The sequence below is a fragment of the Triticum dicoccoides genome, chromosome 5B (assembly GCF_002162155.2).
Source record: "Triticum dicoccoides isolate Atlit2015 ecotype Zavitan chromosome 5B, WEW_v2.0, whole genome shotgun sequence".
Classification (NCBI taxonomy): domain Eukaryota; kingdom Viridiplantae; phylum Streptophyta; class Magnoliopsida; order Poales; family Poaceae; genus Triticum; species Triticum dicoccoides.
This window is the reverse complement of record NC_041389.1, coordinates 722,894,321-722,912,186: the sequence shown is the minus strand read 5'-3', so window position 1 is coordinate 722,912,186 and position 17,866 is coordinate 722,894,321. Positions and strand designations below refer to the sequence as shown.

At 46.8% G+C, this 17,866-nt stretch overlaps 2 protein-coding genes across 3 annotated transcripts; both read left to right on the top strand.

Moving 5' to 3' along the window:
• The first annotated feature begins 7,590 nt into the window (after window positions 1-7,590).
• Window positions 7,591-14,296, top strand: LOC119313016 (OVARIAN TUMOR DOMAIN-containing deubiquitinating enzyme 12-like). 2 transcript variants are annotated; one of them, XM_037588825.1, is made up of 12 exons: window positions 7,591-7,952; window positions 8,110-8,540; window positions 8,645-8,808; window positions 9,792-9,865; window positions 9,998-10,052; window positions 10,168-10,242; window positions 10,434-10,507; window positions 10,615-10,663; window positions 13,594-13,678; window positions 13,796-13,852; window positions 13,952-13,982; window positions 14,069-14,296. In XM_037588825.1, exons 2-12 carry the CDS (start codon window positions 8,153-8,155, stop codon window positions 14,103-14,105), a joined length of 1,089 nt encoding a protein of 362 aa, XP_037444722.1. In that variant the 5' UTR covers window positions 7,591-7,952; window positions 8,110-8,152; the 3' UTR covers window positions 14,106-14,296. The 2 variants fall into 2 exon arrangements, with proteins under 2 accessions (XP_037444722.1, XP_037444723.1); XM_037588826.1 differs by having other exon boundaries at window positions 7,592-7,952; window positions 8,660-8,808.
• LOC119313017 (bromodomain-containing protein 2-like) lies at window positions 10,705-13,489 on the top strand. The gene has a single exon (XM_037588827.1). It carries the CDS (start codon window positions 12,233-12,235, stop codon window positions 13,157-13,159), a length of 927 nt encoding a protein of 308 aa, XP_037444724.1. The 5' UTR covers window positions 10,705-12,232; the 3' UTR covers window positions 13,160-13,489.
• Window positions 14,297-17,866: the final 3,570 nt, after the last annotated feature.

Here is a 17,866-nt window from a genome sequence, read left to right as displayed (position 1 = left end):
TTTAGCAACGGTGCATAGTTAGGGGGAACACTTTCTTGAAATTATTATAAGGGATCATCTTATTTACAACCGCCGTTCTAAGTAAACAAGATGCATAAAACATAATAAACATCACATGCAATTATATAGTAGTGACATGATATGGCCAATATCATATAGCTCCTTTGATCTCCATCTTCGGGGCTCCATGATCATCTTCGTCACTGGCATGACACCATGATCTCCATCATCATGATCTCCATCATTGTGTCTTCATGAAGTTGTCACGCCAACGACTACTTCTACTTCTATGGCTAACGCGTTTAGCAATAAAGTAAAGTAATTTACATGGCGTTCTTCAATGACACGCAGGTCATACAAAAAATAAAGACAACTCCTATGGCTCCTGCCGGTTGTCATACTCATCGACATGCAAGTCGTGATTCCTATTACAAGAACATGATCTCATACATCACAATATATCATTCATCATGCATCACAACTTCTGGCCATATCACATCACATGACAATTGCTGCAAAAACAAGTTAGACGTCCTCTAATTGTTGTTGCATCTTTTACGTGGCTGCAATTGGGTTCTAGCAAGAACGTTTTCTTACCTAGGAATAACCACAACGTGATTTTGTCAACTTCTATTTACCCTTCATAAGGACCCTTTTCATCGAATCCGCTCCAACTAAAGTGGGAGAGACAGACACCCGCCAGCCACCTTATGCAACTAGTGCATGTCAGTCGGTGGAACCGGTCTCATGTAAGCGTACATGTAAGGTTGGTACGGGCCGCTTCATCCCACAATACCGCTGAAGCAAGATAAGACTAGTAGCGGCAAGAAAGTTGACAACATCTACGCCCACAACAAAATTGTGTTCTACTCGTGCAATAGAGAACTATGCATAGACCTAGCTCATGATGCCACTGTTGGGGAACGTTGCAGAAAATTAAAAAATTTCCTACGGTTTCACCAAGATCCATCTATGAGTTCATCTAGCAACGAGTCATGGGAGAGTGATTGCATCTACATACCACTTGTAGATCGCGTGCGGAAGCGTTCAATGGAACGGGGATGATGGAGTCGTACTCGCCGTGATTCAGATCACCGATGACCTAGTGCTGAACGGACAGCACCTCCGCGTTCAACACACATACGGAGCGGATGACGTCTCCTCCTTCTTGATCCAGCAAGGGGGAAGGAGAGGTTGATGATGATCCAGCAGCACGACGGCGTGGTGGTGGATGCAGCAGAACTCCGGCAGGGCTTCGCTAAGCAACTACAGGAGGAGGAGGAGGTGTTGCAGGGAGGAGGGAGGCGCCAGGGCTTATGGGTGCGGCCACCCCTTCCTCCCCTCCCTTTATATAGGTGCAAGAGAGGGGGGGAGGGCGCAGCCTTGCCCCTTCCTCCAAGGAAGGGGTGCGGCCAAGAGGGGGGAGGAGTCCATCCTCCCCAAGGCACCTCGGAGGTGCCTTCCCCCTTTAGGACTCTCCCCTTTTTCTTATATCTTGGTGCATGGGCCTCTTGGGGCTCGTGCCCTTGGCCCATATAGGCCAAGGCGCACCCCCTACAGCCCATGTGGCCCCCCGGGGCAGGTGGACCCCCCCGGTGGACCCCCGGACCCCTTTCGGCACTCCCGGTACAATACCGATAACGCACGAAACTATTCCGGCGACCAAAATAAGACTTCCTATATATAAATATTTACCTCCTGACCATTCCGGAACTCCTCGTGACGTCCGGGATCTCATCTGGGACTCCGAACAACATTCGGTTTGCTGCATACTCATATTCATACAACCCTAGCGTCACCGAACCTTAAGTGTGTAGACCCTACGGGTTCGGGAGACATGCAGACATGACCGAGACGGCTCTCGAGCAATAACCAACAGCGGGATCTGGATACCCATGTTGGCTCCCACATGCTCCTCGATGATATCATCGGATGAACCACGATGTCGAGGATTCAAACAACCCCGTATACAATTCCCTTTGTCAATCGGTATTTTACTTGCCCGAGATTCGATCGTCGGTATCCCAATACCTTGTTCAATCTCGTTACCGGCAAGTCACTTTACTCGTACCGTAATGCATGATCCCGTGACCAAACACTTGGTCACTTTGAGCTCATTATGATGATGCACTACCGAGTGGGCCCAGTGATACCTCTCCGTCATACGGAATGACAAATCCCAGTCTCGATCCGTGTCAACCCAACAGACACTTTCGAAGATACCTGTAATGCACCTTTATAGTCACCCAGTTACGTTGTGACGTTTGGTACACCCAAAGCACTCCTACGGTATCCGGGAGTTACACGATCTCATGGTCTAAGGAAGAGATACTTGACATTGGAAAAGCTCTAGCAAAACGAACTACACGATCTTGTGCTATGCTTAGAATTGGGTCTTGTCCATCACATCATTCTTCTAATGATGTGATCCCGTTATCAATGACATCCAATGTCCATAGTCGGGAAACCATGACTATCTGTTGATCAACGTGCTAGTCAACTAGAGGCTCACTAGGGACATATTGTGGTCTATGTATTCACACGTGTATTACGATTTCCGGATAATACAATTATAGCATGAATAAAAGACAATTATCATGAACAAGGAAATATAATAATAATACTTTTATTATTGCCTCTAGGGCATATTTCCAACAATATATTGCCATGCAACTTTTCACCGTTCCGTTTATTATGACACGCTTCATCATTGTCATATTGCTTTGCATGATCATGTAGTTGACATAGTATTTGTGGCAAAGCCACCTTTCATAATTCTTTCATTCATGTCACTCTTGATTCATTGCACATCCCGGTACAGCGTCGGAGGCATTCATATAGAGTCATATTTTGTTCTAAGTATCGAGTTGTAATTCTTGAGTTGGAAGTAAATAAAAGTGTGATAATCTTCATTATTAGAGCATTGTCCCAGTGAGGAAAGGACGATGGAGACTATGATTCCCCGAAAAGTGGGATGAGACTCTGGACGAAAAATAAATAAAATAAAATAAAATAAGAGGCAAAAAAGAGAGTGCCCCAAAAAAGAGAAACAAAAAAGAAAACAAAAAAATGAGAGAGAAAACGAGAAGGGACAATGCTACTATCCTTTTACCACACTTGTGCTTCAAAGTAGCACCATGATCTTCATGATAAAGAGTCTCCTATGTTGTCACTTTCATATACTAGTGGGAATTTTTCATTATAGAACTTGGCTTGTATATTCTGATGATAGGCTTCCTCAAAGTGCCCTAGGTCTTCGTGAGCAAGCGAGTTAAATGCACACCCACTTAGTTTCTTTTTGAGCTTTCATACACTTATAGCTCTAGTGCATTCGTTGCATGGCAATCCCTACTCGCCCACATTGATATTTATTGATGGTCATCTCCATAGCCCGTTGATACGCCTAGTTGATGTGAGACTGTCTTCTCCTTTTTGTCTTCTCCACAACCACCATTCTATTCCACCTATAGTGCTATGTCCATGGCTCACGCTCATGTATTGCATGAAGATTGAAAAAGTTTGAGGATATCAAAAGTATGAAGCGAAACAATTGCTTGGCTTGTCATCGGGGTTGTGCATGATTAAATATTTTGTGTGATGAAGATAGAGCATAGCCAGACTATATGATTTTGTAGGGATAGCTTTCTTTGGCCATGTTATTTTGAGAAGACATGATTGCTTTGTTAGTATGCTTGAAGTATTATTGTTTTTATGTCAATATTAAACTTTTGTTTTGAATCTTCTGGATCTGAATATTCTTGCCACAATAGAGAATATTACATTGATAAATATGTTAGGTAGCATTCCACATCAAAAATTCTGTTTTTATCATTTACCTACTCGGGGACGAGCAGGAATTAAGCTTGGGGATGCTTGATACGCCTCCAACTATTATATTGTCCATCTTGGATGTTTTATGTGCATTTATATGCTATTTTATATGATTTTTGGTACTAACCTATTAACCTAGAGCCAGTGTCAGTTTCTGTTTTTTCCTTGTTTTTGAGTTTTATAGAAAAGGAATATCAAACGGAGTCCAATTGACCTGGCAATTTTTGTGGATTTTTTATGGACCAAAAGAAGCCCCGAAAGTGAAAGAGTTGGGCCAGAAGAGTCCTGAGCCATCCACAAGGGTGGAGGGCGCGCCCCCCTATCACATGGATGACTCGGAGACCCCCCTGACGTGAGACCGACGCCAAAAATTCCTATAAATACAGAAACCCCCGAAAAGAAACCTAGATTGGGAGTTCCGCCGCCGCAAGCCTCTGTAGCCACGAAAAACCAACCACGACCCTGTTCCGGCACCCTGCCGGAGGGGGGATCCGTCACCGGTGGCCATCTTCATCATCCCGGCACTCTTCATGACGAGGAGGGAGTAGTTCACCCTCGGGGCTGAGGGTATGTACTAGTAGTTATGTGTTTGATCTCTCTCTCTCTCTCTCTCTCTCTCTCTCTCTCTCTCTCTCTCTCGTGTTCTTGATATGGCACGATCTTGATGTATCGCGAGCTTTGCTATTATAGTTGGATCTTATGATGTTTCTCCCCCTCTATTCTCTTGTAATGGATTGAGTTTTCCCTTTGAAGTTATCTTATCGGACTGAGTCTTTAAGGATTTGAGAACACTTGATGTATGTCTTGCGTGGGATACCCATGGTGACAATGGGGTATTCTATTGATTCACTTGATGTTTGTTTTGGTGATCAACTTGCGGGTTCCGTGACCTTGAGAATCTATGCATAGGGGTTGGCACACGTTTTCGTCTTGACTCTCCGGCAGAAACTTTGGGGCACTCTTTGAAGTTCTTTGTGTTGGTTGAATAGATGAATCTGAGAATTGTGTGATGCATATCGTATAATCATATCCATGGATACTTGAGGTGACATTGGAGTATCTAGGTGATATTAGGGTTTTGGTTGATTTGTGTCTTAAGGTGTTATTTTACTACGAACTCTGGGGCTGTTTGTGATACTTATAGGAATAGCCCAATGGATTGATCGAAAAGAATAACTTTGAGGTGGTTTCGTACCCTACAATAATCTCTTCGTTTGTTCTTCTCTATTAGTGACTTTGGAGTGACTCTTTGTTGCATGTTGAGGGATAGTTATATGATATAGTTATGTTATGATTGTTGAGAGAACTTGCACTAGTGAAAGTATGAACCCTAGGTCTTGTTTCGAAGCATTGCAATACCATTTTCGCTCGGTTTTATTACTTGCTACCTTGCTGTTTTTATATTTTCATATTACAAAAACCTATATCTACCATCCATATTGCACTCGTATCACCATCTCTTCGTCGAACTAGTGTACATATACAATTTACCATTGTATTGGGTATTTTGGGGACACAAGAGACTCTTTGTTATTTGGTTGCAGGGTTGTTTGAGAGAGACCATCTTCATCCTACGCCTCCCACGAATTGATAAACCTTAGGTCATCCACTTGAGGGAAATTTGCTACTGTCCTACAAACCTCTGCACTTGGAGGTCCAACAATGTTTACAAGAAGAAGGTTGTATAGTAGACATCACGCGGCCGTGTTGATCGCATCTTTGCGCAACGTGGGTGTGAACCGGGGTGTGTGGATCGTTGGGGTGTGTGAGTGGGGGTGCACCGTGGCGCGTTTGTGCGTGCATGTATAAGACACCCCCCCCCCTTGCTGTTGAGCTCAAACAAGGTCTCCTTGCTCTTCAGTGAGATCTGGCCAATTTAAACTAGAGATCAGATCAAGGGATTTTTGGAAGTAGAGACTGCCACCTTTGAGAGCAAATATCCGGGTCTTCCCACTCCTAAAGGCAGGATGAAAGAAGACAGCTTCGAGCCAATTATGGATAAGTATGGGAGGAGATGCAACGACTGAAATAACTACATATCACATCCCTTGTCCAAGCCCTCCCCACCTTGGCCATGGGATTTTCAAAACTATTTCAAGGTTTTTGCGAGAAGTATGAGAAACTGATCCGTGATTTTTTGGTGGGGAGATGAAGGTCACAAGAAAGTTCATTGGATGCCATGGGACTGCATCACGAAACCGAAAAGAGCGGCATGCATTCGGTTCAAGGATATGCATCTTTTTAGCCAAGCATTATGTGCTAGGGCACTCAAGTCTAAGTATTATTCTAACGGCAAAATACCGAGACAAGGTTTTGGCTTCGGATGCGTCCCCGACATGGAGGGGAATAGGTCTCATCCAACGTGTGGGAAATGGCAATAGGATTCAATTTTTAGTGAGATCAATGGCTGAAGAGGAAAGAGGTGTTGGAAATAAGCCATCCCCGTGGTGGTGGCGACCGGGGTGACCGAAACCTGATAGACCGAAGAGTAACTTGTTACCACATACATGCAAAAGGGTTCTTGTGATTCCTAGCCACAAACGTGAAACAAGACACGTGAATATACATTCATTTGGCAGGTAGAGTGTTTTAGGAACAACAAAACGGGAAAAGTCAGAAAAAGGCACTCATGAACAACAAGGAACTAAGACCATATGAACCTCTCGCAACTCATTGAAGGTGCTAGCATCTCCAGCATGTCACCAATGTTGGTCTCAAATGTCAAGAGTACATCGGATCTTGAGTCATGTTCTGATAAGCAAGTTCTTCCATCCATGCTTGAAGAAGATGCGACCATCAAGTGCGGTGGCGCTTCGATTCCTACAACTAGCGGTGGCCAGAAAACTGCAAGTCACAAAGTTGTGAAGATGCGGGTTGTGGAGCCGCAAAGGCGCAGTTTGCGAAGCAGCAAAGACGAGGGTGGTGGAGACGCACGTCCAATGCCATGAGGATGATGGCCGGGGGGCACATGCCGCAAAGTTATGAAGACACATGTTGATAGGCCGTGAAGATGCATGCTGAGAAGCCGCGAAGACGCCAGGCATGAAGCTACCAAGATGTCACTGCAAAATCGGAGCCTCCGAAGTTAGGGAGCCCCAGAGCACGGGGATTAGAAGCTCCGAGACCCCGACGAACCATTCCTACAGGTGGCACCATCGTCAAAGCCCGAAGGATATCGAAGCCAGGCTGCCAGAAAATGGCCCGCACTTATCTCTCATGTGAAAGGATCCTGCCTGTATTTTGCTCTCAAGGGTAGAGGCCCCAAAACTCCACACAAGCTCGGGGACTACTGGTGGTATAATATATCAGGGGTGGCCCATGGCACCTACGGTTTTCTGCACCGTCAGTTTGCATGAACTAGGTAGCATAGATGGACTAAACGGATGATAGGAGACTGGAGTCAATCAGCAACGCAACTGAAGTTCATATTGTCTAGGTCGTAGGGCTCAGACGCACCCCTTGTGCGCCACTCCTCGGCCGCCCGCGTGATGTGTCTCTATGGAGGCCAAGATCACACAAATGTCTTCCTCCTCCTCCTCCTCCTCCCAGTGGTCGAGTTGTTGGAGGTAGGAGAGATGGGGCTGCTCGACGGACTCGAGGTAGGGGGGGACTCGGAAAAAAAAGGGAAATATTGTCTTGAGCATCCAACACATTTGTTTTTGACAACAAAGGGAAAGACGACGAAAAGAAGTGGGTTTGGTTTACCAAAAGCAGATCGAGGGGCTCAAGAAAGTCGGCTCCAACGTCCTCTCCTACGTAGTAGTACGTGCAGAGGAAGCAACTGACTTGCGGGCCCCACACGCTTCTCCTTCATCCGTCTTCTTCCTCCTCGTGACAATCCAAGACCGTTTGGGTTTCTTGTTCCCGTGGGATGCTTTGCTCTTGCCGCCCGCCTCCGCCTCTCTCCATCCATCCTTGTACAGCAGCACAGCACAAGACCGACAAGGAGACCAGCACGCGCACTACTTGCGGGGATACTACACACACAACGTATAAAGATTCGATTTGGTATATATTGATTTCAAAGCCCATTCAATCCTGTTTCGTCGTTCGTCGCGAGCAGGGCCTAATCTAAATCGCCGAATTGCTTCGTCGCCAATCAACCGATCAATCAATCAAGAGTAAGAGCAATCCAATCCCCCCGGTCCTTCTTGATCCGCTCGCCTCCTCTAATCTCCGCCCAAATCACACGAATTTTCTCCATGATTCTCGTTCTTCTTCTTGGGGAGGGATAACTAACCGCAGGTTGATTTTTTTTCCTTTGTTCCGCTGGCGCAGGCTCGCCACTCGTCGACGGACACCGACCAAGCCCCGGCCGGCCATGGTGGTGCGGGGCCAGCAAGATCTGGACATCAACATCGTCCGCTGGGGGCTCCACCACCTCCTCGACGGCGGCGCCTCTCCCGGCGGCGGCGGCTGCGTGCACCGCCCTCAATCCCCCACCACCGACTACGCCCCGCCGCCGCCGCAGCCCCACCGCGCCCGCGCCCTTCTCGACGGCTACGACATGGCCCCCGCACCCGCCCCCGAGGTCAGGGTCGACGCGGTCGAGAACGACGAGGTCATCGCGCACGCGCTGCAGGAGGAGCTCGCGCAGGTCGCCATGGCCGAGGCGTCCGGGGCCGTCGGCGGCAGCGAGCCCGAGCGCCGCGCCACCGTCCTCGCGCAGCAGTGGTTCCGCCCCGAGGTCGTCAGCCATCTGCCCTCAGGTACTACTAATCTTCAGTTACCAACATACACGCAACACACAGTAAATTCAGACATGTCATCCCCTCCTGACTCGTTCCCCTTTCCTGAACAAACGCCGGTGCACCACCGCCGTATGTAGAAGAAGCAGAGGGCTCAAGTCCACGTTCGAGCCCCGAAGAAGATCGCAATGCGCGCGACGGCCACGGGTGCTCGATAGAGCTCGTGGACGATTTCTCTGCTCTCGACGACGAAGTCGGCAAAAGACTGAATGACATGGTCCCTGTCCCTGTAAGTAGCACCGCTCTCTTCCTACTGATCCCAGATTATATATCATCCATTATGACAGAACAATTGCTAGAATGGTTGGGACATATGCTAGAATTTATTCACTGCATAATGGGGTTAAGTACAATAGTTTTGGGTTTCTACAGTTTCAAGGGGATTCAAAGTTCCACCTCTGATAGATATCTTATCAAACCATACTCTGAAATTTAGATGGGTTTGGGGATTGCTAGTTCCTGCTAGGTCATCAGAATAGTGCTTCGGCCATTGACTTGAGGATGCCAGACACTATTTACGGTAGAGATCATATGTTAAATGCAGACAATGCTTTTGATTTATGTGAATTATCAATCAACCTAGTAGATCCCCGATCATATATCTGTTCCTATCAATGCCAATGCTGAGCCCTGTTCCACTTTCACTGCCCTACATTATAGTTTCACAGCCTGAAGGGGTTAAGTACAGCAGTTTTGGGCTTCTACAGTTTCAAGGGGTTCAGAGTTCCAGCTTTGGTGTATTATCTAAATTGTCAAATAACCATGCTCTGAAGTTTAGGGGAGTTGGTATTGCTAGTTCCTGCTAAGTAATCATAAGAATGCATGGGTTATTGCTGAAGGATGCCGGACACTATTTGCGGTTCAGATAATATGTTAAATGCAGAATTATCGTTCTACCTAGTAGATGCCCATGGTCCGATCTTATGTTTGTTCCTATCAATACAAATGCTGAGCTATGTTCCATTTTTACTGTTCTGTGTGATGATTTTTGCAACTTTACTTCCCATCTTAAGGCAAGCCCCATTTTAACATTTAATAATCAGTTTGTGACTCATCAAACTAGAAAATAAAAGTTCAGAACCTGCATCTCTAACTCTCCGTCGATTATTAAGAAGCTCATTCTTTGACGAATTTTCATTAACTTGCATGTGTTCCCTTGAAGATCAGTGTTATGTCTTACAATTTTGTTACTTGCTCACTGTGCTACTGCAGCATGTCCCTAAAACAAACGGAGACATTCCTTCTTTTGATGAAGCCTTTTCAGATCACCGAAGACTTCTTGACAGGTAAATACCCCTGCAGTATACTTGTCATCCCATAAATCTCTACATGAAGACATGTTCTGTATACTCTCTGTGCTCTGTGGTAGGTCTTTTCAGATTGTCTGTCATTTGATCCCAATATGATTTCTTATTTAGGTTGGTGCTGTATGGCCTGGTTGAGCTCAAGGTTAACGGAGATGGCAATTGTCAGGTATATTTACAGGATTCAGTTCTCTGTTTACTTTTCGAGAATAGCATATTTGGTGTCATCAGTACAGACCTGCTCTACAAGTGCTTATCTCGTTCTGAACCTTCCTGTTAAACAGTTTCGGGCATTGTCTGATCAATTCTACCGAACTCCTGAACACCATAGATTTGTACGGCAACAAGTGGTCAATCAGGTTAGTATATTCAAAATGGCTGCTTATATCAGTCTCCTTCTTACAGTAATGTGATACACTATTAGAATCACTTTGTCGGTCGATATACAGAGCTATGAGAACAGCTTGTGTCTCACTGTACTATTAAGAAGATGAAATTTTGTTACTTGTCAGATTCTCTTGTTCTGACAGTAATATGTTTCCATTCGCAGCTTCAGTCTCATCCTGAGATATATGCTGGATATGTCCCTATGGATTACAGAGAATATCTTAAGAAGATGCCAAAGTCCGTGCCCGCTCTTTCTCTACTAGTTACTAGTATTTATTTATCTCAGTAAATGTTAATTGATTAGAGTGTGAATATGCACATTCTTACTATTTTATGCTTACCAGGAATGGAGAGTGGGGTGACCATGTTACACTGCAGGCTGCTGCAGACTTGGTAAGCATGATTCCTCCTTCCTCACCATTTTTACTAGTAGTTGATCTGTCGTACCTGTACATACATTCTCATGGTATCTATGCAGCGTATATAGTACATCATTGACTAATAATTTACTCCCTCCATTCCATAATAATACAAGATGTTATTACTAGCAATATACTCACATATTGGTAGTAATAGCATATTATATTATAGGATGGAGAGAGTACCTTTCACTGCCATCATATATATATTAGAAGAGCTACGTTGCAATTTCACCACATGATTTTACAATGTGATTGAACTATCTCAATATGAGGTCATGGGTTCGAGTCCCGGAAATAACCTCTCGCAGAAATGTAGGGACAGATTGCGTACAAAAGACCCAAAGTGGTCGAACCCTTCCCCAGACCTTGCGCAAGTGGGAGTTACGTGCATTGAGCTGTCCTTAATTGTTGTTGTCAAAGACCTTCGATTTTATACCGTGTTGATCTTTCTGTCGGACTTTCTGACCCTCCTAGGCGCACCCTGGGGAAGTCTGTTTTAAACCTTGAATTTGTATGGGTGGTCGAAATCAAACCCCAACCTCTCAATCCTTGAGATCCCCATCTGCCACGCCTATATTGCGTGGCACATGACCTTATCGCTTGCCTCTTCACAAAGGATCTTTGCCGCCCACCTTAGGGTCACATCACAGCGCCACCACCGACGTGAAAGGCGTGCCCCTTCTTCATGAGTCTCAAATGCGCGCCTCTCCGACTGTCGCGGTCGCCCAGCACGTTGCTCTGGCCTTTTTCGAGTTTCGCATATGTTGTCGCCTCCCTGAGCCAACGCTGGTGACCGGAGACAAACCCTCGGAATCATCGTCAGACCACATCCAATGGCATGCCTGAATTAGTGACCAATGGCCTCCCCGGTGCCACGTGTGCAATCCCTGTTTGGAAACTGACGTAAACCCTAGTCTCCCCGGTGCCACGTGTGCAATCCCTGTTTGGAAACTGACGTAAACCCTAGTCTCCCCGGTGCCACGTGTGCAATCCCTGTTTGGAAACTGACGTAAACCCTAGTCTCCCCGGTGCCACATATGCAATCCCTGTTTGGAAACTGACGTAAACCCTAGTCTCCCCGGTGCCACATATGCAATCCTTGTTTGGAAACTGACGTAAACCCTAGTCTCCCCGGTGCCACATATGCAATCCTTGTTTGAAAACAGACTTAGCCGTGCTACTGACCGGGATTGTCGATTTCGGGATTGAGAGGTTAGGGCTTGATTCCAACAAGGCGTAAAAGTTCAAGGTTTATTTCATACTAGCCAAACCGGCTGGGCCCACAGGTCAGTGTGGCCAAACCGGGTGGCCCCACCGGTCAGCGAGCGGCGCACGGGGGCCACCATCCATCCACGTGAACCGCACCAGCCACCCAGAAAAAACCGAACCCACCACCGCCCCTGGCGGCCTCGCTCGCCCTTATCCCCCCGCCCGCCTCCACCACCCGCCGCCGCCGCCATTTACTCCACCACCACTCCCTCCCTCCCTCTTTCCCCCAGATCCAGATCTGAACCGCCGCCCGCCGCCGAGGGGCCATCCGATGGAGGCGAGGAAGAGCGCGCCGGGGCAGCCCTGGTCGGACGGCGAGACCATGCACCTCATCGACGTCTACGAGGACCGCTGGACCAGGCTGCGCCGGGGCCAGCTCAAGGCGCACCAGTGGGAGGACGTGGCCGCCGACGTCACCCGCCGCTGCGGCGGCCAGCGCAAGACCGGCACCCAGTGCCGCCACAAGCTCGAGAAGCTCCGCAAGCGCTACCGCACCGAGGCCGCCCGCCCCGTCACCTCCCTCTGGCCCTTCTTCCGCCGCATGGAGCGCCTCGAGCGCGGCCCCGTCCCCGTCTCCACCAACTCCTTCCCCGCCTCCCCGCCCGCCTCCGACGACGACCAAGACCAAGACCAGGACCACGATCTGGACCTGGACCTGGACCAGGAGGAGGAAGAAGAAGATGAAGAAGAGGAAGAGGATGGCGAGGAGGACCAAGAAGAGGAGGAGGAGGAGCAATTGCTCGTCGCCAGAAACAGGAGCATCAACGGCCTCGTGCGCGACGCCGGCGGGTTCAGGGGCCATCAGCAGCAGCAGCAGCGGCGGCGCCCGTCGCCGCCTGCTGTCACGCTGTCCACCGCGCCTCCACGCAAGAGGGTCTCCTATGAGGCCGCCATGTTCCAGTCCAAGGCCGCCGCTGCAGACAGGGTCAAGGCTGAGGAGGCTCCCGCCGTGGACCACCACTCCGTCGCAGGCGTGTTGAGGGACATCGGCGAGGGAATCAAGCGGCTGGAGAGGCGGAGAATGGAGGTGCAGTGGGAGATTGAGCGGGGGTGGAAGGAGACGGAGGCCCGCAGTAATCAGATGCTCCAGGACGCCCAGCGGCAGTTACAGGACACTCTCGCCGCACTGCCGCCGACGGGGAAGAAGGCCAGGAGGGACCATGGCAGCAGTGCAGACGGCTTGCAGGAGGCTAGCTAGCGATCGCTCGATCTCGATTGGGGGATAGGCAGGTTGAAAGCTGTTTATTTTCTTATCTGGTGGTAGTGAAGGGAGGCAAATAGATTGTTCCTAGTCTTCATCCTCTGCTCGGGATGTATGTATTTAGTTCTCGTCGTGAACGATTCTGACCATTGTTGCTTACTTCGGTACGCATGGCAAACCATGCTTCTTACCAGACCAGTTGCATTCTGTCTCTACTTTGGTTGGTCTTTGCAGTGATTGATGTCTTGGACAATTGCCATAACTTAATTGTATGCCCGTCACCTGATATGAGTGAAAAAATGTGACTTTTTGGGCAGCATCTCTTAAGAACCTCTTCTTGATGATGTGTAGTTTCTTGGCATTATTACCAGTGAGCTGCTCATGTCATATGACTGCTCTGCTATTTGTATATGCATTGATTTTTTTTTCAGTATGGTGTGAAGATTTTCATCCTAACATCATTCAGAGATACATGCTACATTGAAATTCTCCCAGTCGTTCAAAAATCAAATAGAGGTAATGTGTGTTTGTCATTGCTATGTTATTATTGATGAATTGATTTCTAAGTTTCACCAGATATTTCAGTCCATTTGTATCTAATAAGATTTTTCTTTCTTTCTTTCTGGACTCCAGTTATATGTTTGAGTTTTTGGGCCGAGGTGCACTACAACTCGATATATCCGGAAGGAGGTATATACGATCTATTGTATCATCGTTTGGATATCATTTTACCTTTTTATTCCCTTGGCTCTTGTATCTCACATGCTGATGATGATCTGCTGCATCCAGAGTTGCCAGTCGTGGAGAACAGAAAGAAGAGGTGGTGGCACTTGGAGTTCTAGACTTGTAGTGCTAAAACCAAAAGGGGAATAGAAGATTTGATTTGTTCTTTTGATCTCATGGCAGCTTGTCGGATCGACGGTCGTTTTGTTCGACCATGTGATTACGAGGGATCTGAGGAGCTGCGATGCCGTAGCACTGATGAAGAGATTGACTGACAGTTCGTTTGTACATATATAGCAGTATCTGCACTGTTGACTGGGTCTGTGATATGTGATGTGAACATTTGTTGTAGTACTTATAATATATCTATATACATCACTTATTTTTCTAGGAGAGGTTATGTCAATATTAGCAGAAAGCGTTGACAAAATGATACTCCCTCCATCCCAAAATGTAAGATCATTTTTGACACTATGGGACGGAGGGAGTATATTTCTTTGCACTTTGACACACGCCTTGTGGCACTGACAAGTGGCTTCAGGTCCCACATGTCAGTGATACAGGACGTCTCATTTGGGATGTCTGTGGTGCAAGGCACGCCAGTTTGTCAAAGCAAAACAAAAGTGGTGTAGGTCATTTTGTCAAATTCCCTGTAAATTGATCCATCGTCTTCGGCGTGGTGTGTGGTGCTCATGTTTTGCAATTAATTTAGTTAAATGTATTTTTAGTTTGAACTTTGATCCTGCTAAAGCCAGTTAATCTAGAGCAGAGCAGTGCTATCCTATACCTATAGTTGCCAGATATTTCAGTTGTGTGTTTTAGTTGTACTTGATCATATACTTTATAGTCTATCTATGTACTCACCTATGTACACTAATGTAAGACGTTTTAGAGACTTGACAATGTGTTAAGCTGGTGTTAACTTTTCTCCGAGCTCCGGTTAAATGTTCGAGTATTTGGGTCAAAGTGCATGGGGTGGGCAAAAAGCTCGAAGCTCGGTAAGTTTTGTCGGCTCATTTCAACCCGTGCTTGTTTTGCTAATGAGCCGAGCCAATCATTGTTTTTATGTAGTTTACTTGATCCGGACAAAGGAGTTTCACAAGCTGCCCGTCAAGCTTGTAACAATTCGTGTTAGAAGCTTTAGTCCATCCAGTCACAGTTAGTCAAGCCATCTCACAAACCTCAGCGCGCAAGTCTCCTATTATTTGACCCTTTTTTTTTTGCGAGAATCCTATTATTTGACTTATTATACCTGCTTGCTATGCTATGTTGATTTGTTGGTAGTTGCTAAAATATTAATGCATTTGTGATGCAGTCGTTTAAATTATCGTAAACTGTCGTTGAAGTGATGTGCTACTTGTACTTTTAAATGAGCTGTAATGAAAACGAGTTTTTTAGATTGTTAATGAAAACGAGCCTACCTATCCAATCCTTAACGAGCCAATCTTCTTACTAATTCATCCCTAAGATCCTCTCTATCCATTCTCTTATAAGTTATATTTGAGGAGAAAAAAAAACTCCCCCGGGCAAGTGTTCTTAGGACAAGTCGCGCTGCCTCCCGCTCGCCTACAACTTTCTTGCCTAGTCCTGATGTTGCCATTGCTCGGCCCGTCATCGATCATCCCCCTTCCCGATGATCGACGGAATGGAAAGCCCCTCCCACACTGCACACCCCTTGGCACCCATGTCGGCGCCAGAGACCCACCACCGGCCACGAATTTGAGCCGCTAGTGTCGGTGCTAAAACCCGCAGATCTCGGGTAGGGAGTCTCGAGCTAGTGATCTGTGCACTATGGTAACAGGAAGTAAAGGGGGCATAGTTTTACCTAGGTTCGGGCCCTCCCGAAGAGGTAAAACCCTACGTCCTGCTTGATGGTGGATGGGGATACAAAGTACAGAATGATCTACATTGAGATCGTATAAATGAGTTCTAACCTCTCAAAACCTTGCCTCTACAGACTAAACCCCTCAGCATATACAGGCATCAGGGGTATCTAGGGTTACAAGTAGGTCGGCTACAACTAGGGATAACATGCCAACCATTCAAATACGCCTTGAAGTGTACGCCAAGTCTTCGTAGGAGTACGCCGAGGGCCAGGACATGTGTGACGCATTCTTCAGTTGTTGGTGGGTCCTTGGCCCGGCCCATGACTGGCAGGCCGCGTGGTGTGCACCCCCAATCCAGGACACCGCCAGCTACCACCAAAATGGCGGTGATAAGGCATGGACATCATCAACAGAGGTTCGTCGCCGGCGGCTGTCATCACTCGCTCGGTCGCGACCATCCTACCGCCCTAGCACAAAGCTGATCAGCAAAAGGGACCATTGGCCATCGGGCAAGGCGTCCGGATAAAAAGAAGGGTGCAAACTCCCTGGTGCTTCCCCCTCGACCTCCCGTGGTGTCGGGAACTACTACACGGCCTCCGGCGGCCATGTTGCCACCCCTTTCACCCCTGACGGCTGAGGATGAGGTGGATTCATTCAAGACCATGAGCTAGACCGACATGCCCGAGGAAATACCCGCAAGGTAACATGATATGTCTCCAATGTATCTATAATTTTTTATTGTTCCATGCTATTAAATTATCTGTTTTGGATGTTTTATGTGCATTAATATGCTATTTTATATTATTTTTGGGACTAACCTATTAACCTAGAGCCCAGTGCCAGTTCCTGTTTTTTCCTTGTGTTTGGGTTTCGCAGAAAAGGAATACCAAACGGAATGAAACCTTCGCGATGATTTTTTTTGGACCAGAAGACAACCAGGAGACTTGGAGATGAAGTCGAAGGAGCCACGAGGCGGCCACAGGGACGGAGGGCGCACCCAGGGGGTAGGGCGCGCCTCCCACCCTTGTGCCCCCCCTGTGACCCTCCTAACCTAATTCTTTCGTCTATATATTTCCATATATCCCCAAACCACTAGAGGCATCCACGAAAACACTTTTCCGCCGCCGCAACCTTCTGTACCCGTGAGATCCCATCTAGGGACCTTTTCCAGCACCCTATCGGAGGGGCATTCGGTCGCGGAGGGCTTCTACATCAACTCTATTGCCCTTCCGATGAAGCGTGAGTAGTTACCACAGACCTACGGGTCCATAGCTAGTAGCTAGATGACTTCTTCTCTCTCTTTGATTCTCAATACCATGTTCTCCTCGACGTTCTTGGAGATCTATTCGATGTAATACTTTTTTTGCGGTGTATTTGTCAAGATCCGATGAATTGTGGATTTATGATCAGCTTATCTATGAATATTATTTGAATCTTCTCTGAATTCTTATATGCATGATTTGATATCTTTGTAATTCTCTTTGAACTATCGGTTTGGTTTGGCCAACTAGTTTGGTTTTTCTTGCAATGGGGGAAGTGCTTAGCTTTGGGTTCAATCTTGCGGTTGATAATCCCCAAGTGCAGGGAATCATTGTAGCAATTCCCAAAGGTGAAAGTGATAAGTATGGAGTGTCGAACCCACAAGGAGCTAAAGGCAAGATCATTATTCTCTCAAGTCCCATCTGCCACTGATACGACTCTACATACACCGAACGTTTGCTTCCAATTAAAAACAAGAAATAAACCTATGTTGTGGGTATGAAGAGGATAACTTTGCATGATATCGGAGAGCTAAAATATAAAAGTAGGTGTTGTTATCATCAAGTTAGAATGTATTACTAAATATTAGAAATAGCGAGTGTGGAACAATGATGGGTCGGTGCGGAATTATCCTAGGCAATTGTTAACAAGACTGGTAATCACTATTGCAATTTCATATGAGGGAGATGCATAAGCTAACATACTTTCTCTTCTTGGATCATATGCACTTATGATTGGAACTCTAGCAAGCATCCGCAACCACTAAAGATCATTAAGGTAAAACCCAACCATAACATTAACATATCAAGTCCCCTTTATCCCATACGCAACAACCCCCTTACTCGGGTTTATGCTTCTATCACTCAAGCAACCCACTATAAGCGAATCATGAACG

Excerpts from the sequence above, each read along its gene's own strand:
- LOC119313016 (XM_037588825.1), top strand. The coding sequence starts at position 8,153 with ATGGTGGTGCGGGGCCAGCAAGATCTGGACATCAACATCGTCCGCTGG. Across the intron at positions 10,243-10,433 it reads GGCAACAAGTGGTCAATCAG|CTTCAGTCTCATCCTGAGAT; the intron begins GTTAGTATATTC and ends TTCCATTCGCAG. Across the intron at positions 13,679-13,795 it reads CGTTCAAAAATCAAATAGAG|TTATATGTTTGAGTTTTTGG; the intron begins GTAATGTGTGTT and ends TCTGGACTCCAG.
- LOC119313017 (XM_037588827.1), top strand. The coding sequence starts at position 12,233 with ATGGAGGCGAGGAAGAGCGCGCCGGGGCAGCCCTGGTCGGACGGCGAG.